General features: G+C 42.7%; 2 protein-coding genes across 3 annotated transcripts; one reads left to right on the top strand and one right to left on the bottom strand.

The window, feature by feature from the left end:
• Positions 1-52: 52 nt before the first annotated feature.
• pum3 (pumilio RNA-binding family member 3) lies at positions 53-15,656 on the top strand. Of its 2 annotated transcripts, none has more exons than XM_071350184.1 (17): positions 53-112; positions 1,111-1,187; positions 1,306-1,533; positions 1,714-1,852; positions 3,640-3,715; positions 3,936-4,029; positions 4,139-4,205; positions 4,923-5,097; positions 5,277-5,380; positions 5,488-5,566; positions 5,651-5,749; positions 5,850-5,903; positions 6,013-6,236; positions 9,529-9,751; positions 10,011-10,098; positions 12,648-12,738; positions 15,170-15,656. In XM_071350184.1, the coding sequence occupies exons 2-17, from the start codon at positions 1,124-1,126 to the stop codon at positions 15,294-15,296; spliced, it is 1,932 nt and encodes a 643-aa protein (XP_071206285.1). In that variant the 5' UTR covers positions 53-112; positions 1,111-1,123; the 3' UTR covers positions 15,297-15,656. The 2 variants fall into 2 exon arrangements, with proteins under 2 accessions (XP_071206285.1, XP_071206284.1); XM_071350183.1 differs by lacking the exon at positions 53-112 and adding an exon at positions 509-759.
• Positions 15,657-17,765: 2,109 nt separating this feature from the next.
• LOC139543778 (potassium voltage-gated channel subfamily V member 2-like) lies at positions 17,766-20,505 on the bottom strand. The gene is made up of 2 exons (XM_071350185.1): positions 19,119-20,505; positions 17,766-18,155 (listed from the first exon to the last, which is right to left on the bottom strand). Exons 1-2 carry the CDS (start codon positions 20,424-20,426, stop codon positions 17,847-17,849), a joined length of 1,617 nt encoding a protein of 538 aa, XP_071206286.1. The 5' UTR covers positions 20,427-20,505; the 3' UTR covers positions 17,766-17,846.
• Positions 20,506-23,812: the final 3,307 nt, after the last annotated feature.

Here is a 23,812-nt window from a genome sequence, read left to right as displayed (position 1 = left end):
TTGAAAATCATTGATGTGAAAACAACATGGTGGTCATGAGTGACTTTCTTGGGCTATTCAGGGGATAGATTGAGCCATGACTATACGTGATTTAGGCTACTTAGCTATTACAGTAAGTATCACAGTTTTTTCTGTCAACACATAGATGTCATACATTTAATATAATGATTTATCAGGTGCAAAAACAGGCGCCGGGTCATGTCTAGATGGATTACAGCTAGCTTTTGTCAAATTTACGCCGTTTTTTGGGTTTGTTTTGCATTTTACCTAACCCTAACCTTAACCTAATTCTCATAACCGGCTACGTTAATTCTCCTAACTTGCTGTGTAAATTCTGCAAAACCTGATACGAAAAGTCCATTTTGACAAAGCTATTAGACGGGTTATGGTAGGAACGTCCCAAGTATCCCAGATTGCACTAACCTCCCAGGGTCGTCACAAGTTACCACAGCCAGAAAATGTCATAAACCCCGCCTATTTCTACAATGTATCTTCTTCAAATGTAATCACACTGATAATCGTATACCTAACCTTAAATTAACACAAAACAGCAACATTTTGTTTTCATTAATTTCTACGATATTGCCAATTCTGACTTTGTGGCTGTGGTAACTAGTGACAACCCAGGCACAGCAAAATCTGCCGTATCGTTCTAGTATTGTCGCAATAAAAAACAACCCATGCATTTTACGGCAGTCAGGACGTTTTCTGATTGGAAGGTTCATGCCGTAAACCGTTAAGTTCAGAACGCATGTCAAGGTATGTAGCTAAACGTGTGTATTTTGTCTTCTGCATAGGAAATTGCTAAAATAATGTTGTTAACATGACTGTTTTGTCAGTGAAAATAACTCTACCAGACATGTTTAATTATTACACCTCATACCTTATCTGTAGTTCTTTCTGGCCTGCCAGGTTTAGTAGCTAACGTTAGCAAGTCAGCTGAACGCTAACTAGCTAGCTGCTATTGCTAGCTAGCTGCTGTAGTTAGCTGGAAAACACATGGCAATAGCACATACAGTAATCAGTATTCAAGCTGTAACTATGGTTAGTAAATAGTGTAAGCTGCAACTACCTACAGATCATGCGCTTTTTGTCTTTTCCTTTGAATAGTGAGTTATTGAGAATGGAACCCAAAAAGAAAATATTTTCCCCTAAAGGTGGCAAGAAGTTAATACAGAAAGGAAAAGGTAAGTTCAGAAGTAATACTACTACTAATACAAATATTATACTTTTAAATATTGGTTTAATGACGTGCTGGTAAAAACAATGTGTTGGTCTAACTGACTAGTTACAAACTCTGTTCAGAAGGTACAGGTAAACCGGGGACCAAACCAACCGGTAAATCACCAGGGAAAAGGCCATTTAAACCCCGCAGTGGGCAAAAGGGCAAGACGTTTGAGAAGACTGGAGGAAAGGGGGCTCCACAGAAATTCTTGAACAAAAAACCCACAGATGGAAAGTTCATCAAACCCACAGATGGAAAGTTCACCCAAAAGCGAAAATTCATACCTGGGAAGGCCAAGGAAGAGGAAGGTATGAAATATGTACAATAGCCAATTATCAAACACACCTTAAATAGGCCACATTTTGTAATGGCTTGCTGTAAATGTTTTGACAGTATTTTTTGAAATGGGTCTATTAGATTTCTTCATCTTTGTATGAATGATCAGTCATCACACCAATGGTGTAACGCTTGTCTGTCTGTTTGCTCAGGTTCCGAGGCCAAGAAGCCCAAATGGGACGAGTTCAAACAGCAGAAGAAGGAGCTGAAACAGAACCGGCAGCAGACTGAAAGAAAGGAGAGTTATCAAATAGTGAGCAGAGCCAAGCAAGTGTGGGAGATGGTCAGAAGGTAGGTTAAACCAGCAACTATATTAGTTATTGTACCAGCAGTCTAACAGAACTTCTATTTTAGGATTAAGTTGCATATATTTATATCATTAGGTGTCACAAAGTGCTATACAGATACCCAGTCTAAAACCCCAAAGAGCCACCAATGTAGAGGCACGGTGGCTAAGAAAAACTCCATAGAAAGGCAGGAACTAGGGCTGAATGCTGGGAACATGGTTAATTTACTGGGATTTACCACACAAAACCACTCCCTATTCCCGGGATAAGTAACTGCGACAAACAGGTAAATTATAATAAATTATTTCTTTGAACAGCATGGCGTGAAATGGAACTGTTAAATAATATGAGCAATATGGCTTCCCTTACGGACTTTGCATGATGATACATCAACGCTCCTGGTGGGGACAGACAGCCCATCTCAGTATGGAGTGCAGTTCGCAGTGCACGTAGACCTATCATCTCATCATGGTATCTTTTTCAGGTAGGCCTGCATTTGCTGCAGCGTAGTCTATGCTACAGTAATACAAAGACTGAATGCACGTCTAATTTAACCATCTCCATCTAGATGTCGGGGCTCACATTTTTTTATTGTGAAGATTTTTTTTATATCAACTGCAGCATTTTAAAACCGCATATCACTGGAATATCCATGCTTTAAATCAGTGCACGCACGAGCACTCTTTTATCTCTCTACTTCAACTATATTCAAATTGCATCCACAATAGATACTCATGTTCTAGATTGATTTATAGATGTATAGCCCTATATGTGAATGTCTGTGTCTGTATATATGGTAGGCTAGCATTTTATTTATTCAGACCATAACCATTAAATCATCGAAGTGAAAGCCTTCGACACCTAATTCTAGTCCTATATTATTCAAGGATGTCATTAGAATGGAGATAAGAGCAATGTAACTTATTTCATTAATCTGTTGGAAGGAATGAGCAACAATAGAAAGAGGTAGGATAATAACATTAGGGGAAATATTATGGAAGATATATATGAGTCAGCCTACTAACTATACAAATAGGCCATATTATATTTCAAAATTGAAATCAAATTCGCTAGCCTATACTTCTAACTTTGAAGGCTGCATGTGCAGCACCAGAATCGCGTGTTCTCTCCCTAATTTATCATGGTTTGAACGTGCGTAATTCCAGTCCGTTTAATACAGTACAGTAATACAGTTCCCACAAGATTAGCCTGCTGGGACTAGTTAAATCCACAGGCTTTATGTTTTTCTGTTGTGCGTAATGTGCAGTAGCCTATATCAAATATTTATTGGAGGACGGCACAATCATTTGGGCTTTTCTGTGCTAAGCCTCATAAAATGTCTAATGTAGGCCTCAGGTAGTATCAGGCTTGAATTTTCGATCAGTGCTCTAATCTAATCCCGACACGGGCCTACTTATATGCTCTATAATGCTTTTGAATAACACTTCTGGTTTTGGCTGGAAATACTGGGTTACCTGGGAGAAAGGGGATTTATTCTCGGGATGGAACATTTGTAAAATACCAGGGAAATTTCAACCTTAGCAGGAACCTAGGAGGAGGCCTAGAGAGGAACCAGGCTCTGAGGCGTGGCCAGTCCTCTTCTGGCTGTGCCTGGTACATGGCCATTCTTCAAGACATTCAAACGTTCATAGATGGCCAGCAGGGTCAGATAAAACCCTCTATAGCCACTGTGGTTACAGTAGTTTATCACCTCAGGACTAAATGTCATTTGGCGACGGCAACATTTTACACCTGTTCTTATTTATTATATGTCCCTCTTTTTCAACACAGGAAAGATTGCGGCAAAGAGAAGAGGATCAAACTCATGAAAGAGCTTCAGGAACTTGTGAAAGGAAAGATAAAAACAGTGAGTACTGTCTTAACATTTACACTGCTGAAAGGCGCCATTCAAATCTATCATTTACTGTAGATTGTGCATTGTCAATCACGACAATGTACGAATTGAGAGCATGGCACAGTGGAGAATTTGTCACCCGCTGAAATTATTGGACAGACAATTCCTGTCAATACTTGAGTATTGCATCCAAATGCTCAAGTTTGCAGATGAAATAGTTTTTCTCTTTCAGATAGCATTTGCTCACGACTCCACCAGAGTCCTCCAGTGTTTCATCCAGTTTGGGAACGACAAGCAAAGACAGGAGGTTTTTGATGAACTCAAAGGTCAGTGGTTTGCTCTGTTCTAATGATCTGTTCTTCTGAGCGTGGTCAGTTGTTTTTGTCACGTCAATCACAATGCTCTACATCTCAATGATGTTATTCTTTTCCCTAGATGATATGGTCGAGCTGAGTAAATCAAAGTATGCCCGAAATATTGTGAAGAAGTTTTTAATGTATGGGTAAGTGTGCCTTTTTCTTCCTCCAGACATTTTGCTTATACATGAAGTCGTCGCACTAGCAGTGGGTGTATTCTTTCCATATCATCCGATCTTGTGTTGATGGCATTAGATCCTAGCAGGAAATGCCGGCCAAACAATATAGTAAAAACAACAAAAGGGTAATCTTGTTGAGTAAATCGCATCATTGTAAATCACAGTAGTCCTTTGTGCTCGCATGCCATTGTCATTTCAAATTTGTAGTGCTGCTTGATCTGATCTGTCGTTGAATTCCCTGATCATTTGTTTAGGACACATTGAAATGGGAATCAGGTTAATAATTCAAAACTTCACTCATTGCAACCTTCCCTGTAATCGTGACCCTTGCTGAAGATACAAGTTGTTTCAAGTACAGTCTAATGCATGGCTCTGCTATTAAAGGATGGGGGAATGTTATCCTGTTATGAAGGCGTATCTTGTAGGACGAATATAAAGGTCATCATTTGATTGGTTTACATTCTGAACACTCATCTCTGCATTTCCTGTCATCTTCCATGTGTAAGATTTGGAGAATGATATCCGGGGAGAGAATTCAAGTCATATTGATCTCTCTATCGAGTCTCTCTACTCGCTGCTAGTTTCTGATAGGGCAGTGTTGTTATTACATCATAAAGAATTAAACCTGACATGGGTTTCTGAATGAGAATCTGACGTCAGGTGTGTGTATCGTGGATCCCACAGGAGCAAGGAGCAGGTTGCGGGTGTGATGGTGGGCTTCAAGGGGAAGGTGAGGCAGATGCTGCGTCACTCTGAGGCGTCGTCGGTGGTGGAGTACGCGTACAACGACAAGGCCATCCTCTCCCAGAGACTCATGCTCACCGAGGAGCTCTACGGAACCACATTCCAGGTCTTCAAGGTCAGGACACGTCCCACACCTCTCCCACCAGCACAGTGTAATAGTGTAGTTATAAGAGTGGAGACCTTCTCTCATAATCCAGTTACCAAGAGATCGTCTTTCTGATTGCTTGTCTCTGTGAATATCGGCTGGAGTGGATGTTATGCAGAATGTTACTGACCGTTGGCGTGTTTGTTCAGTCGGCAGTGTGTCCCACGCTAGAGAAGGTGCTGGAGGCGAACCCGGACAAGGTTAATGGCATTTTGGAGGAGATGAAGCAGATCCTTACCCCCTTGGCCACAAAGTGGGTATTATTGAGCACACACACAGCTCTAACCCTCCACAAGGGAAACCGAGATAATAAATCAAGATACTGCTTTTGATTTCTGTCTGTGTTCTCTTCTCCCACAGGGAGGCTGTGATCAAACATTCTCTGGTGCACAAAGTGTTTCTGGAATTCTTCCTGCATGCCCCAGCCAAACAGAGGACTGTAAGTAAACCACCAATGGCTGTAGAAATGACCGAGCGAATCCTACCATGTTTCTAATACCATTTTGATCATGTGACTTCACAGGAAATGATTGAGTCAATAAGGGAGTCTGTGGTGTATATGGCCCACACCCACGATGGAGCTAGAGTAGCAATGCACTGCCTGTGGCATGGGACACCTAAGGTGAGTATTCACTCAGGCCTTCTAGAGAGATGAGCCTCACCAACCACAGACTAGTGTGTGTTCTTTGTATGTACAGTGATTTATTTGTTTTTTCTTTCAGGACAGAAAAGTCATCATTAAAACCATGAAGACCTACATCGAGAAGTTTGCAATGGTACTCAAGACAACAACAAACAGACAATATTTGATGCCCACAGTCAGACATGCAAATATGTAAACGCGTGTGTGTGACTTACTGATTGGTATGTTGATTTTCTCTCCAGGGAGAGTTTGCGTTCCTAGTCCTCATCGCTGCCTTTGACTGCATAGATGACACCAAGCTAGTGAAGCAGGCCGTCCTATCAGAGATTCTTGCTTCCCTGCCTGATGTCATCACTAATAAGAATGGAAAGAAAGTTGTGCTGTACCTACTCAGCCCGCGAGACCCCACCCACCTGTTACCTGAAATCATCCAGGTGCTGGAGAAGGGGGACGGAAACGCCCACAGGTGAGTCCTGCCAGCACCTGCCACTCATTCGAAAGGCGTCCGCATACTTCCGTTTGGCTGGCGCCTAGCCGAACTTGGCTAGGTGTACCGAACGAGTGTGCTTGCATACTCACTTAACTTCTCTGCGCTACGGATCCCTTTAGCGGGATCATTTTCCTAAACAACTGCTGAATTGCAGGGCGCAAAATATTACAAAAAATATTTATAATCATGCAATCACAAGTGAACTATACCAAAACACAGCGTAGCTTGTTGTTAATCCACCTATCGTGTCAGATTTTGAAAATATGCTTTACAGCGACCAATCAATGCTAGAACAGCTAGCCCCAAATTAGCATGGTCACGAAAGTCAGAAAAGCAATAAAATTAATTGCTTACCTTTGATAATCTTCGGATGTTTGCACTCACGAGACTCCCAGTTACACAATAAATGTTATTTTTGTTCGATAAATATTACTTTTATAACAAAAAAACGCCATTTGGGTTGCACGTTATGTTCAGAAAACTACAGCCTCGTTCCGGTCCTGAAAGGCAGATGAAAATTCCCAAACGTATCAGATTCAAAAATATTACTAAAAATATTTATAATCATGCAATCACAAGTGAAATATACCAAAACACAGCTTAGCTTGTTGTTAATCCACCTATCATGTCAGATTTTGAAAATATGCTTTGCAGCGAAAGCAATCCAAGCTTTTGTGAGTTTCAATCAATGCTAATCAAAGGACACCTGACTACTTTTGAAAAATCTCGCTTGTTTTTTTTTTTTAATAAAAGCCTGAAACTATGTCTAAAGCCTGGTCACATCCTGAGGAAGCCATTGGAAAAGGAATCTGGTTGATACCCCTTTAAATGGAAGAAAGACGGGCAAGGAAACACAGATTTAAAAAAATTCACTTCCGGGTTAGATTCTCAGGTTTTCGCCTGCAGAATCAGTTTTGTTATACTCACAGACAATATTTTGACAGTTTTGGAAATTTGAGTGTTTTCTATCCTAACCTGTAAATTATATGTATATTCTACGATCTGGACCTGAGAAATAGTCTGTTTACCTTGGGGACGTTATTTAAAAAAAGAATATATATATATATATATAATCTGACCCCTAGCATCAAGAGGTTAACCTTTCTAGCCCAGGGGTTCCGGTAGCGGAACACCCACAACATTCCGCTGAAAAGGCAGCGCGCGAAATTCTAAAATATTTTTCCGGAATATGTAACTTTCACACATTAACAAGTCCAATACAGCAATTGAAAGATAAACATCTTGTTAATCTACCCATCGTGTCCGATTTTTAAAATGTTTTACAGCGAAAACACAACATATATTTATGTTAGATCACCACCAAATCCAAAAAACACACCGCCATTTCCCCCAGCCAAAGATAGTCACATAAAAGCAGAAATAGAGATAAAATGAATCACTAACCTTTGAACATCTTCATCAGATGACACTCATATGACATCATGTTACACAATACATTTATGTTTTGTTCGATAATGTGCATATTTATATCCACAAATATCGGTTTACATTGGCGCCATGTTCAGAAATGCCTCCAAAATATCCGGAGTAATTACAGAGAGCCACGTCAAATAACAGAAATACTCATCATAAACCTTGATGAAAGATACATGTTTTACATATAATTAAAGATACACTGGTTCTTAATGCAACCACTGTGTCAGATTTTTTTAAAGGAACTTTAGGAAAAAGCATACCATGCAATAATCTGAGACGGCGCTCAGATAGAAACAACATTTCTCCGCCATGTTGGAGTCAACAGAAATACGAAATTACATCATAAATATTCCCTTACCTTTGATGATCTTTCATCAGAATGCAGTGCCAGGAATCCTAGTTCCACAATAAATCGTTGTTTTGTTCGATAATGTCCATTACTTATGTCGAATTAGCAACTTTTGCTAGCATGTGTAGTTCACATGTCCAAACACTGGCTCAGATGCAGGCAAATGTCGGACGAAAACTTCAAAAAGTTATATTACAAGTCGAATAAACTGGTCAAACTTAGTAGAGAATCAATCTTCAGGATGTTGTTATCATATATATCCAATAACGTTCCAACCGGAGCATTTCTTCATGTCTGTATAAGTAATGGCACACATTGCCATTCCATGACTAGCGTGCATGACCAGGAACTGGCAATCTGCCAGACCAGTGACTGAAACACCTCCCATCCGGCCCCACATCACACTAGAGGCTTCATTCCACGTTCTACTGACTGTTGACATCTAGTGGAAGGCGTAGGAAGTGCAAACAGATCCATATATTACAGGGAATTGAATAGGCGATGACTTTCACATCGACCCTTTTCAGAATTCTCACTTCCTGTTTGGAAGTTTGCCTGCCATATGAGTTCTGTTATACTCACAGACATGATTCAAACAGTTTTAGAAACGTCAGAGTGTTTTCTATCCAATAGTAATAATAATATGCATATATTATCATCTGGGACAGAGTAGGAGGCCGTTCAATTTGGGCACCAATTCATCCAAAAGTGAATCCCAAACAGGTTTTAACCTGCCTTTGTTCTAGTCTATCTAGCTGGTTAAGGCAGCTTGGACGAGTTGGTGCATATATTATTGTTAGTTTTGGACTTTGGCTGTTCGGGCACACACACATCTCCGTTAGCCGAAGTCCACGCCCCCTCGTCTGTGATTTGTCAACAGTGGGGATTCTTCAATAAAGTGTCATTCAATGAGCGATGACTCGTTTTCATGCAAAAACTAAAAGATAAAATAAATATTGCACCAAATATTTTAGTTAGTTAGTAAAATTGCACAATTAAGATCTCCTCTGCATAAACATCAACATTTATTTGTTTTATTTAACTGGGCAAGTCAGTTAAGAACAAATTCTTATTTACAATGACAACCCACTGTTCCCCGGTAGGCCAACTGCCTTGTTTAGGGGCAGAACGACAGATTTTATTAGCTCTGGGATTCGATCTTGCAACCTTTCGTTTACTGGCCCAACGCTCTAACCACTAGGCTACCTGCTGCCTAATGACAGAGTTCTTGAGTCATCTTAGATTAATTGACTATTTTGAGGAAGTGTATATTGGACAAACAATACTATTGCCACTTTTTTCTCATTTTTCAAGGTAAGGTCTTTTAACTGTCCAAACCTACCCTAGAGTCATTTCTAAACATGCCTAAATTGCTATTTTTAACCCAATTGGATAGACAAGATTAAGGAAATGCCGTCTATGCTTCATGCTTTTCATAGCCTGTACTTTAAATGGTCTCCATCCGACCCTCTGTCCCTTCAGCAAGAAGGATGTTGCCCTTCGCCGGAAGGAACTCCTGGATGCGGTGTCTCCGCACCTGATTCAGCACCTGTGTGACCACGCCCGCACCATGGCAATGGACAAGGCTTCCAGCATCACCGTCAGGGACATTCTGGGGTCCGCCATTGGGGACCTGCATCCTGCCATGGAGGCTGTGGCTGAGCTGGCTGCTGACGACTTCACACCAGGAGGAGTGGAGGGGCAGGTGAGGGGACAGGGGGGTGAGGGGTCAGAGGCATGGTGTGTCTGTCAAATTCAAGTAGGAGAATGTCTCTCATAGGTGAGAATTGCACTTGGTTTTGAAGTCTCCATTGGGTTTACTTCAGTCTGTCTGGTCAACTGCAGGATGATTGTCCAGGCTTGGTATCGGAAACACTTGAAGGGCAAAATCTATCTCTCTTCTGTCCTCTGGAAAGACCATCGTATTCAGTGTGAACATGTTTTGTCTGTTTCCTGTTCTGTAGCTGCACATGGCTGAACACCCTGCTGGGCATCTGGTGCTCAAATGGCTGATTGAACAAGACACCAAGATGAAGGAGGTTGGGAGAGAAGGTATGACCGTCTGCAAAAAATATCACCTGTGGGGCTGACCGTATACAAATACACTCCCTTAAGTATTTATTTGAATGGTGAAAGTAGAACTTTTTAATTTGGCTCTATAATCAAGTATTTTTGGATTTGAAATAAAATATTTATATATTTGATGAAACATTGAATTTGGCCTTACTGCTATTAGTCCATATAAATGCATTGAAAAGCAGATTCATACATGGGAAAACAGATAATCAAAGGGAAGTTTGTTTTAAAGTGTCTCCTAAATCTAAGAAAGGTCAGGATTTTTATTTTATTTTTACAAAAAGAAAATAGGCCAACTACTTCCATATACATTGTATTCGGGAAGAATTCAGACCCCTTTTTCCATGTTTTGTTAAATTACAGCCTTTTTTTTAATTGTCCACCAATCTACAAACAATACCCCATAATGACAAAGCAAAAGCAGATTTTATTTGCAAATTTCTTGAAGCATGTTTTGCAGCTATTACAGCCTCAAGTCTTCCTGGGTATGATGCTACAAGCTAAGCACACCTGTATTTGGAGAGTTTCTCCCATTTTGCTCTGCAGATCCTCTCAAGCTCTGTCAGGTTGGATGGGAAGCGTGTCTGCGCAGTTATTTTCAGGTCTCTCCAGAGATGTTATATCAGGTGCAAGTCCGGGCTCTGGCGGGGTAACTCAAGGACATTCAGAGACTTGTCCCAAAGCCATTACTGCGTTGTCTTGGCTGTATGCTTAGGGTTGTTCTCTTGTTGGAAGGTGAACCTTCACCCCAGTCTGAGGTCCTGAGCGCTCTGGAGGTTTTCATCATGGATCTCTATGTACTTTGCTCCGTTCATCTTCCTCGATCCTGACTAGTCTCCCAGACCACGATGCTGCCACCACCATGCTTTACCATAGGGATGGTGCCAGGTTTCCTCCAGTTTCCTTCAGTCCAAAGAGTTCAATCTTGGTTTCATCAGACCAGAGAATCTTGTTTCTCATGGTCAGAGAGAGGCTTTAGGTGCCTTTTGGCAAACTCCAAGCAGGCTGTCATGTGCCTTTTTACTGAGGAGTGGCTTCCGTCTGACCACTCTACCATAAAGGCCTGATTGGTGGAGTGCTGCAGAGATGGTTGTCCTTCTGGAAGGTTCTCCCATCTCCACAGAAGAACTCTGGAGCTCTGTCAGTGACCCTCAGGTTCTTGGTCACCTCCCTGACCAAGGCCCTTCTCCCCTGATTGCTCAGTTTGGCCGGGCGGCCTGCTCTAGGAAGAGTCTTGGTGGTTCCAAACTTCTTCCATTTTAAGAACGATGAAGGCCTCTTTGTTCTTGGGGACCTTCAATACTGCAGACATTCTTTGGTACCCTTCCCCAGATCTGTGCCTCAACACAATCCTGTCTTGGAGCTCTACGGACAATTCCTTCGACCTCGTGGCTTGGTTTTTGCTCTGACATGCACTGTCAACTGTGGGATCTTTATATAGACAGGTGTGTGCCTTTCCAAATTATGTCCAATCAATTGAATTTACCACAGATGGACTCCAATCAAGTTGTAGAAACATCTTAAGGGAAACAGGATGCACCTGAGCTCAATTTGAAGTCTCATAGCAAAGGGTCTGAATTCTTAAGTAAATAAGGTATTTTGGTTTGTAATTCAATACATTTGCACACATTTCTAAAAACCTGTTTACGCTCTGTCATTATGGTTATTGTGTGTAGATTGAGTTAAAAAAAAAATGTAAATCCATTTTAGAATAAAGCTGTAACGTAACAAAATGTGGACAAAGGGAGGGGGTCTGAATACTTTCCAACCAAGGACCAAGTACTAAACTTTGGACTACTTTAATACACACATACGTTAATTTGTCCAAATACTTATGACACCTTCAAATGGGGCCTAGATACATGAAAGTGCTTTCATTTCTAAACGGTAGTACTGATATGTTTGAAAATACCCTCAAATAGAAGGTGGCATCGCAGTGCTAGCTGTGCCTCTAGAGATCCTGGTTCGAGTCCAGGCTCTGTCGCAGCCGGCCGCGACCGGGAGACCAATTGTGTGGCGCACAATTGGCACAGCGTCGTCCGTGTTAGGAGAAGGTTTGGCCGGCAGGGTTATTCTTGTCCCATCGCGCACCTGACCCGGTCGCCAGGTGTACGGTGTTCCCTCCGACACATTGGTGCGGCTGGCTTCCGGGTTAAGCGGGCATCGTGTCAAGTAGTGTGGCTTGGCTGGGTTGTGTTTCGGAGGATGAGTCCCATCGCTGCCACTCCCATACGTACAAGACTAACTACCAATTGGATACCATGAAAGGGGAGCAAACATTTTTGAATAAAATTATAGGAAACATTCTGTACTGTCGCCTCATGAAACATTTGATCTCAAATCCAAAATTCTTGAGTATAGCGCAAAATTTTAGCTTCACTGTCCATAAAAAAATACTTAAGGGGGTGTATGATCTTGAAACAGTACTCCACTCACAGACAATGCAAACATGGCTGTATGCGTGTCCATTTGGACCTGTGACTCTATCCTGTATCTTCCTGACCATGACTACTGTGCCTCCACAGAGCGTTTCTCCAGGGTCCTGTTGGACAAGGTGGGGATGGACAAACTAAAGACGTGGGCTGCAGTGAACCGTGGGGCTATCGTGCTCTGCTGGTGAGTACCTCTACACTGTTAGATCTAATTCCTCTCGCCAGTCACAAACTGTAGCACTATTGGCAAATACTGCAAAGCAAGCAAACTGGTGCTTTTTGATTTAATTAACCTTTATTTAACTAGGCAAGTCAGTTAAGAACAAATTCTTATTTACAATGACTGCCTACACCGGCCAAACCTGGACGACGCTGGGCCAATTGTGTGCCGCCCTATGGGACTCCCAATAACGGCCGGTTGTGATACAGCTACAGCCTGGATTCGACCCAGGGTGTCTGTAGTGACACCTCTAGCACTGAGATGCAGTGCCTAAGACTGCTGCACCACTCGGGAGCCCAATGCTTAACAGGGGGGGAGTAGAACAGAAATGATACCAGCTCCTTCCTAGGAATTGGGGGAAACTTCCTCCATTTGAACTTTGAACTTATCCCGATACAGTCCAATCCTTGCAAAACTTGTAAACCAGAGATTGGAACCGGTTCAGGGAACAGCACCGTAAAAAAAAAATTTTTGCGCGGAACAGAATTGTGAACGAAAGTGATCTATACTGTTCCAGAACAGAACCGTTATTTTAAAAGCATGGGAAACGGTAATAACGTTATTTTAAAAGCATGGGAAACGGTTAATAACGTTATTTTAAAAGCATGGGAAACGGTTAATAACGTTATTTTAAAAGCATGGGAAACGGTTAATAACGTTATTTTAAAAGCATGGGAACCGGTTAATAACGTTATTTTAGGTTCCAGGCATTTTTTCCCCAGTCCCACAAAACATAAAGTGCCTATGCCTCACTGGCTGGAATTTGTTGTCTGTGCGTGTCGGCAACCCGCCCCTCCCCCCCGGAGCGTAGTCTAGTAGCCTACTGACGTGTGATTCACTGAAGTTTGATTCAGATATTAGGGTGAGATTTTTAATTGGAAAGAATGGATTTAATGTGTTTAAATTATGGATTCTATAGTTATCCTATAGTTTTTAATTAAGGATTCTATAGTTATCATACAAAAAGGTAAGCCGTGTTCTGCACACACAAGCTTGTTAGCTAGCTGGTCCAACGTTAAGCCAACTCTGAAGTTTTAGACATTCAAAGTTCCTTCATAGAAGCCACTCCTCCGTAGGTATAATTGTGGGCCTAATGCAGATAAGGCAAACAAGATGCCAGCACTTCAGGCCAAGCGTACTCCTCCACCCTCTCGCTCTCTCCCCACCCGCAACATTTGTCGCATCTTGCGCCCTACACATCTGTCCAATGCATATAAATAGCTTGCCTGCTCCATAGCGAGCTGCTCTGTCTGAAGTAATTTAATGTAGAAAGGAAAAATTGTAAACCGTTTATTTATTTTTGGTTCGAACCGGTTCAGAACTTTATTTTGCTGGTCGGAACAGTGGAACGGATGAAATAATGGTTTTGTTCAGAATGGAAAAAAACTGTTGTAAACAGATTGAAACTAGAAGTGCTTAGAAATGTGTACCATGACAGCAAAACTCACTGAGCCATGAAAATGGTAATTGAACTTGGATCAAGGTCTCTGGAGGCCAAACACTTCAGGAATACAAAACACCATCACAAAAGACTAAGCTTAGTTATTTGTCTTGATTTAAACATTTAAATCTTCCCATCACTATAGATGTTCTGCTTGTCGTTTCATCCTAGCTGTTGCCAGTGAAATTGAGTGTAAAGCGAGAACAGGCAGGCGTCAGCTGGAGGTTAAGCATGTCTTACAGGGTGGCTGTTTGTATTCATTCACCATATCACTGGGTGCTGTGGGTGAGAAAGGGGCGGGCAGTTGGGCACAGCTGCCCATTGTGGAACAGCAACACAAGCCGTGGATTACGCTTCCTCAATTCCTTGGCTTTCGTTTTCTTCTCATTTCTCTGCCTCTCTAGCCCCCACCCCTTCCTCCAGTCCGTCTCTCCTCTCTTGTCCTGTGCCACTGTCCCACCTCCTCCTGCCATGTCTTTGTGCCCATTGTCCTTCTGTAATCTCTCTAAGTCTCTAAGCAGTGAGAGATTTGTCTGATTCACTCTAAAGTCTACATTTATAGCTCTAGCCTGCAATATCAAATCCGTTTTTCTCTTAGGATTTTCCCCCAGCAGCGGTGGCAGATAGTGGAGTCGGGGGTGGGCTTCCGGGGCCATATCTATACATCTACATTATTATAAAACGTTTTTTATTTTGTCTTTTTTTTTTTTTAGTGGCGGCCACAATTTAGCCAGGGCAGTGCACTGCTGCTAAATGCAAAGAGGAAGCACTGCAAATAATTTGGTTCGATGTTCACTAATTTCTTTGCTAAAAATAGTTTGACTTGGTTAATTTAGTATGGGTAGAAATGTTTCACTAACCAGGTATGAGATGAAAGGAAGACATTTGTTTTGTGATGTGGGATATGTGTAAAGGTTACCTTCACCAACATATCTGTTTTTGTGTTTTTTACAGTCTCCTGAACAGTGCAGACGAGACTGTTGCAGAGGAGGTTAGGGAGGCGTTGAAGGCCTACGCTCCAGAACTACAGAAGATCCAGAACTGTAAAGGAGTGGAATTTCTTTTGGAGAAATTGGCCTGATACATATTTCATGATGTCTATCCTTAGAGACAGTCCACCCACTTGTGACTTTTCACCAACTGGAGTAACAGGTTTTCATTACTTCACTGGGGTTTATATCGTTTTCTCATGACTCCACCCAGTCCATTGACCTGACCATCCTGGTGAAATAGCGTGAAGAACAGAGGACGCTTATTTGTACTGCATTTTTTTTTTGTCCAGATAATTCCGATATGCTTGTTTGTAAAGCTGTGGTGCAAGTATTTTAAAGGTAAAAGATACCCACATACTGGCAGACAGTGAGTTTGTAACTGACCTGTATTTTTGATTTGTGCTAGCTGACTGCGGCGCTGAAATAAACAAATGTTGGTTGGTACACTATCATTGTGTGAAACTATCCATTGCCAATGAATTTGTCAGTAAGCAAATGTTAGAGGAAGTCTTTCATATATAAATCCAACCATAAATGCATTAACGTTAACCCTGACAGGGAACCTCAGTCCGTCACCTTTATGCCCCATTAAGTCACCAATCTGTGTCCCGGCCTGTCAGACTGCTCGTGGCCTATTCATCTGAAGGAAGCAGAAGCCTGCATGCTCACTAGTGGGCCCTGCTTAGACTCCATCTGTCTAGGTCTCTGTGATTTGGATGGACCCAGTCAGCCGAGAAACAGCTTTTTCCTTCAAGGCCCAGCATTCTTCTCATCAGTTTCGAGGATTATCAGTGGCTGCCTGTGTGGCTGCTATTTGGATTCTGTTCAGTGGAGACAATTTGGCCGTTAGGCAATGAAAAACACCTGCGAGCTGTGCTGTCATGTTATTTTGATCTTTCTCTTTAGCAAAAAGTCAGCTTTCTGCTAAGTGGAAATACATTAGCAATGTATGGGTGGCCGGAGAACATTGTGGAGGAGAAGCGAGATGTTTTACTCTGCCCAAAATCTGTCCATGAAAATAAGCGCACGAAGTGGGGAATTTTTGTATAGTGTAAAAAATTTGGCCATAAAAGTGTACTTGCTAGTTTGCTCAAAATAATTTTCGTAGTGGTTAGGTTATGGTGAATGAATGTATTGATATAAGTGGACACGTGGCATTTCGGCCACCAAAATCAAACACTATAGGAGTTGTGCATGTTGTCATAGAGAGAGGACTCCTAACTATAACCCGTTTTAGTATGGACATTTAGGGATTCCACCATTTTATTGTCAACTGGGTGGGGAATCCTATGCGTTGGGAGCAATCAGCCAATGAAGAAATTACTACTTTAAAATGGAAATGGCCTCAGTGGTGCTGCTCATACGGTCTGTCGCAGACGCTATAATGGCACAGATACAAAGATGAGTCTATAGCCTGTTCACACAAGTATCTACCCTCTCATTGGCTAGAATGGTCCCACCTGATCTCGCATTCCCCTGCCTTCCATCTTTGAGGAAATGTATTTCCATTGTTAGAGCGGTCACTTGACTATCTTGTCAATATAATAGACAATCTTTGGAGAGTACTTGTGAGGTTTTCCAAATATGCATAAAGAACATTCAAGATCACCGTGACCTACCCTTTTTAGTTTTTTTTATCTTCTAGCTAGAGCATAAACATTGCAAGCTGTTTCCATATTCAAAAATTAGCTTTGGGAAGATTCAATCTTACAGATTCCCATACAAAGGTGGAGGGGCTGAGTATTTAACCTGTCTAGATTCATCCAGATGTTGCATTTTTTACTTCTTATTTCAGACCGTCCCCACCAGCCCCGGAGGGAGGTCGGGGACGGTAGGGATTTGATTGGAAGGGAATGGCGTGGTATAAAAATGTAAAATATGCATTTCAAAGGCCTTGTTTCTTCTGTAGGAATTAATTGATTCTAAACCTCAATTGTAACAGAGTTTTAACATGGTAAAGGCAAAAAGGGAAAACGCATTAAGAATTGATAACCTATATGATATATTTCTTTGCAGTATTTTTGCTACAATGCAAGGTTGCCCTCCACTCTGTGGGAGCATTAAAATCCAAGCATGTAATTTCATAGAATCTCAGAATGCTTGGCAATGCTGAAATCTATGCAAGCAATAACCTGAAATTAACCAGTTATACAGTAACAGTAAACATAAGCCTTGTTTATACCTGGTACTAACATGCGTCCTTTGTCCTCATCTTGTCCACATTCTATTTGTGCTCACACTTTCAGAAATGTGTCTACACATGGCTTTAATGTGTCTCATCCATCCACTGTGTCTGCATTGTGACCAGATGTCTTGGTCTCTCTCTGTATGTAAATGATTTGACAGCTATTCTTTCATAATGATGATTTAAATGTTTTCATTGTCCATATTGGTCTACACTTGTAGCGTGCCTGACTACCTCAGGAGGTGGTCAGGAAGATCTGATGACAATCGGATCACATTGCATATTTTAATCGTCTACACCTGACGGAAAATGTGGGCACAATCAGAATATGGACAAGATCAGGATAAAGGATGCATTTTAGAGCCAGCTTTACGGGACTATAGATGCATAGTAACTCCAGCTCGCTTGGAACCCCACTTGGTAGAAATCATTTTATGCTGTCACAGCATATCTATTAATTGAATGGAAAGTCTCCCATAGTGCTCAGAGAACATTCACCAGTGTGTTTATGGACTGCATCGTCACAGCATTTGGTCAACTTCCTGGCCGCCCTCTTGGCGAACCTGACCTTGCCCCGAGCCTTCAGCGTGGAGCTGTACTCATAAGACTTCAGCTTGGTGTAGTAGTCTGAGAACTTGTTGTACAGGATGGATATGGGCATGCCGTTCAGAATGATCCCAAAGGAGATGCAGGCGAAAGCAAACAGCCGGCCCAGGATGGTCTCTGGAAACATGTCTCCATAGCCCACAGTAGAGATGCTCACCTGAGGGAGAAGACCAATGGTCATGTTATCTGTAAACATTAACCGAGTCTCTACTGAGCTTGCTAACATTGCCAGGAAGTTACAACCTGGACTCAGATTCAACTTGCAGTGCATAGCAGTTGTAACTTTGCTTTGCAATCCGAGCCCCGACTTGACCCTTCGTGATATGTGTGTCACTGTGCTCACTAGAGGCCTTGGAGGAGGCCAAGGAGAGCCCTGTGAAAAGCTTTATTTGGAGGATTAATTGAGAGGAGGTCGTTTCTGGGGATATATTCGACCTCCGTCTGAAGGCTCTTTTGAAGCGTTGTTTAATGGAATTACAGAACTAAGGCACTAGGTGGGTCTACAGTCAAATGACATAGACATACAACAGATCAATTCCTGTGTTATCTAGTTCCATTAAATAAGGTGGAAGTGCCTCAAGGGAAATCCCTAAATGCCTCTCCCCTGGCAGTGAGAGGGAACTGGAGTCCAGCCCTCTTTTAATACCATTGTATTTATTAGGCAATGGAAAATAGCTTCCACATCTGCTGAGTCAGCCCTAATGAAACAAGATCAAGACGGCAGGACAGGCTATTGGCAATGTGAAGGTGTCTCTTACAGGTAACCGTGATAATAGGCTACTGTACTTGACAAGTGTTTCTGGGAGCATATTTGTAATTAAGGCCAACTTTAGTTCTAGGTGGAATTGAAATGTCATATCAGAATCTGCAGTAACAATGAATCAATGCTGCGTAAAACCCAATTGTCTGTGTTTAACAGTACCACATATACACATAGAAAGATACTCAGCACAGAGCAAGGTCAGAATGTGCAGAATAATGATAGTCCGGAATTTGCAGTGATATTGTAATAGTACACAGTACAACCATTTCCAAATAACTAAACTAATCAATGAAGGAAATGCAATAATATTAAGCAAATGGCTTATAATGACCAATGAAATAGAATGGGATGACTTACAGCTGCCCACCACCATGCGTGAGGGATGCTTGTGAAGTTGGTCTGATGGACATCATGCTCCACCGTGTACACCATGGCAGAGAAGGTGAGGATTCCCATGGCGATGAAAAGGAATAGGCAGCCCACCTGCTGGTAGCACTGGCGCAGCGTGAAGCCGAATGCTCTCAGCCCCGTAGAGTGGCGTGCCAGCTTCAAGATACGGAAGATCCTCATCAAACGCATGATTCTCAGCACCTGGCCCAATTTGCCCACCCGGCCCACCGTCTCGATGTCTTGGTGCTTCCCGTAGTCGTCGTTCTCGAAGCACTCCAGCACTAGCTGCAGGTAGAGGGGAAAGATGGCAATCAGGTCCACCGCGTTCAGGACGCTTTTCCCGAAGCGTCGCAGGTCCGGTGTGGACACCAGACGCAGCAGGTACTCCATGGTGAAGAAAGCGATGCAGAAGGTTTCCACATGCTCCCCGTAGGTCTTCCCGCTCAGCTGGCCCGTGGGGGTGTTGTACTGCATCTCCTCCACCGTGTTCAGCGTCATGGCCACCAGGGACACCAGCACGAAGAAGCTGGAAGCCAGAGCCATGAGCTTGGCGGTGACGGAGGAGAAGGGCTTCTCCATCAGGTTCCAGATGATCCAGCGTGTCTGGCCAAACGCCATCCCGTGGAACAGGTCCTCATTCTCCTCCATTTCCACCTCGGCCTCCAGCTCCCGCTGGATCTTCAGCTGCTCATTGAGTTCATCCTGGCGCTCCTCAAAGGAGATGCGGCAGCAGCGGTGTGTGTTCTTGATCCTGACGCCCCAATAGTTGATCTCCTCCAGGAAGTTCCTGGGACACAGCTCGTCCTTGATCCGGAGCACGCCCGTCCGGTAGAAGTTGAAGATGCTGTGGAAGATGTCCGGGTCCCTGTCGAAGAAAAACTCGTTGTTTTGGACAACATAGTCGTCACACAGGTCCAGCTTTCTGTTGGGGTCTGTGCATGTCGCCAGGCGGCCGATCCTGGTCTTGGGATACTTGGCAGCAACCCTGTATGAGATCTGATACTCCTTCCCACCTACGTTGATGTTCAGCATGTAGTTCTTCACAAGAGAGGAGAGACCTCTTGTTGGGGAGGCCATTACAACATCTTCCTCGTTTTCGTACTCTGCATAGATGTCGTAGATGTCTCGTCTGAGCTCTTGCATGGAGTTCCATTGTTTCACCAAGTTGTTCTGGGTGAGGGGAACATTGTAGTCCTCCTTTGGTTCCTTGTATGTGGGGCCTGTCCCCCCCACTTTATAGTTGGGGAAAAGGCTCTGTCTCCTGTTCTTGAGCATTCTGGAATCCTGTGCTGGGACCTGGTCAGACACGCCGGCTCACTGAGTGGTGTGGAGGCATTACCACAGGTCTAATACCCTCTCCTGAGTCACCCACAGCAGTATACCAGCAGAAAGAAACAACCCTGAACGTCTAATGTTGCTGACTGAGGATCTGGGTGCTTAAAGATTTAAATACTATTATCCTCTTCCAGTCGCTTTCCCCTCCTCTCTCTCTCCCCTCCACCCTGACGTCTTCCATTTGCCTTACATTCACAGATCAAATTGCCTAGCCACAGCAGGGGACACTCTGTGCTGTATTATAGACCATTACTGACCTCCTGGTTGGTAGTAAAAAATTTAATTAAAAGGGGAGGATGCAGCATAAATCCAGTTTGTTTCAATAATTCTAACACTATCCCATTTTCTTATGTCATCTAATAGAAATGTCTTAACAGAAACTGACAGAAATGGACAGAAGTCCTAAGGAAATCTTTCCGGTCATAGCTCATGTGATGTGTTTTCCTCTACATGCAGCTACTAATAGTCTTAAAACCTCTGGCTTGTGGAGTATTATAATCCTAGAGGCATGATAAAATACGATAACACACGCCTAATGTCTACTGGCATTAACATGCAGAGCAGGACAACTCCAGTTAAGATGTGTCCTGCTGCCAGCTGCACTGTATGGTACTAACTCATTGCTTACCACCAAGTAGCACCAACCACTTTCTCTCATGCAAATAACTAAACAATGGCAAATTCCTACGGACCATAGCCGCGGGAAGTAAGGGTGCTGAGGGTGCCGCAGAGCCCCCTGAAAAATCGTAAATAGAAATATATATACATTTTTTTTTAAAGGAGATACACTGGTCCTTTACTAGCCCTGTATTAGCGGACCAATATAGCATCTGTAGCACAGGCACATTTTTTTATCCAGCACCCCTAAACACCTCTGTCTTTTGTGTGCAAGGGAACTTTGCTGTGACCCTTTAATCCAATCTGGTGCAAGAAAACTAGTTAAAGTGCTCTAAAGTAACCTCCCCTCCTAGCCTCTGTGTAAACTCTGTTTCAACTACACTTGTTGTGGGCTTAATCTAGTTAGCCTTTTTTACACTCTACAGCATATTGTACTGCACTCTGTAATGCTAGTCTGGCTGACCAACCTGGTCTCAGAGCATTTTGTATTATTTTGTACGTAAATCTGCAAAACTCCATTTAGTATGATATGTAACATTTCGTATGGTATGTTTTAATTTGTGGATGCCCATCACCCATTTCATATGATATGTTAAGAATTTGCGAAACGTACAATTTGTTACGAATATGCAAAAAATGCAATATGTTACAAATTGAAAAACGTATAAGATTTGACCAATTCTAGCTAGCTGGCTAATATTAGATAGGCAAGGAGTTAGGGTTAAGTTTAGGAGTTAGCATGTTAGCTAACCGTTCCCCTAGCCCTAAGTAAACCTCAGTCAGACTGTCTTAGGCATCTCACAGTACGGACATTGCAATTTATTGCCCTGGCCACATCTGCAGTCCTCATGCCTCCTTACAGCAAGCCTAAGGCACGTTCACGCAGATGAGCAGGGACCCTGGGCATTTTTCTTTTGGTGTTTTTCAGAGTCAGTAGAAAGGCCTCTTTAACAACTGTTCCACAGGTGCATGTTCATTAATTGTTTATGGTTCATTGAACAAGCATGGGAAACAGTGTTTAAACCCGTTACAATGAAAATCTGTGAGGTTATTTGGATTTTTACAAATTATCTTTGAAAGACAGGGTCATTTATTTTTTAGCCGAGTTTATGATTTGTGATAAAACAAAAGGTGTGGTTGAATTTATTCTGCCACTGTGTCTTCTTATTGTCTCGGCCTTTAGATCACAGTCGCAAGGCATATGAATTAACAGGTTATAGATCAAACAACGCAATTATTGCATCACAGGTTGTATGGCTTTTGGGGGGGGGGGGGGCTTGGCTTCCCCAGGAATTTTACCCACGCACCGCTACAGGATCTTCAGGTCAAAAAGTCAGCTCTAGAAAGAGCCCAGCGTTCCCGAGTTGGTTAACCATTCAAAACTATTTTTCCCAGTCGTAGCTAGTTTTGAAGTCGGAAATCTGAGATTACCCAGTTTCCTATGGTTTTGAACGCAGCATTAATGCTCAGAGGAAGACGGCAGGGTATTCACTTTCAATCAGGAACCAAAACTCCTCCGTAGTGACCCGTGAATGCATTCGGTCATATGACAGCTCGATCAGCTGTTCGATTTCACTTACTCGCATATCAACTGAGGCAGGATCACATTCAAATGGATTGGGAAGTAGGTCCCAAAGTGCTCTTCCAAGCGTTGAGGCTCTATGCAGGTCAGTCAATTTCTTCCACACCGATCTCAACAAACCATTTCATATTGGACCTCGCTTTGTGCACTAGGGCATTGTCATGCTGAAACAGGAATGGGCCTTCCCCAAACTGTTGCCACAAAGTTGGAAGCACAGAATCATCTAGAATGTCAATGTATACTGAAGCGTTAAGATTTCCCTTCACTGGAACTAAAGGGCCGAGCCTGAACCATAAAAAACAGCCCCAGACCATTATTCCTCCACCATCAAACTTTACAGTTGGCACTATGCATTGGGACAGGTAGCATTCTCCTGCTATCCGCCAAACCAAGATTTGTCTGCCAGATGGTGAAGCGTGATTCTATACTCCAGAGAACGCCTTTCCACTGCTCCAGAGTCCAATGGCGGCGCGCTTTACTCCACTCGACGCTTGGCATTGCGCTTGGTGATCTTTGCCTTGTGTGCAGCTGCTCAGCCATGGAAACCCATTTCTTGAAGCTCCCGACAAACAGTTATTGTGCGGACGTTGCTTCCAGAGCCAGTTTGGAACTCGGGAGTGAGTGTTGCAACTGAGGACAGGGGATTTTTATGCACTATGCGCTTCAGCACTCGCCGTTCCCGTTCTGTGAGCTTGTGTGGCCTACCCCTTCACGGCTGAGCCGTTGTTGCTCCTAGACATTTCCACTTCACAGTAACAGCACTTACAGTTCACCGGGGCAGCTCTAGCAGGGAAGGCATTTGACAAACTGACCTGTTAGAAAGGTGACATTCTACTGTATGACGGTGCCACATTGAGAGTCACTGAGCTCCTCAGTAAGGCCATTCTACTGCCAATGTTTGCTATGGAGATTGCATGGCTGTGTGCTTGATTTTATACACCCGTTAGCAATGGGTTTGGCTGAAATGGCGGAATCCAGTGTATATACAGAAAAAAGAAACATTCTACAATTTAAGATTTTACTGAGTTAGTTCATAAGGAAATCAATCAATTGAAATAAATTAGGCCCTAATCTATGGATTTCACGACTGGGAATACAGATATGTATCTGTTTCAGCATTATCATA

The sequence above is a fragment of the Salvelinus alpinus genome, chromosome 18 (assembly GCF_045679555.1).
Source record: "Salvelinus alpinus chromosome 18, SLU_Salpinus.1, whole genome shotgun sequence".
NCBI classification, from domain to species: domain Eukaryota; kingdom Metazoa; phylum Chordata; class Actinopteri; order Salmoniformes; family Salmonidae; genus Salvelinus; species Salvelinus alpinus.
This window is presented reverse-complemented; position numbering and strand designations above follow the sequence as displayed.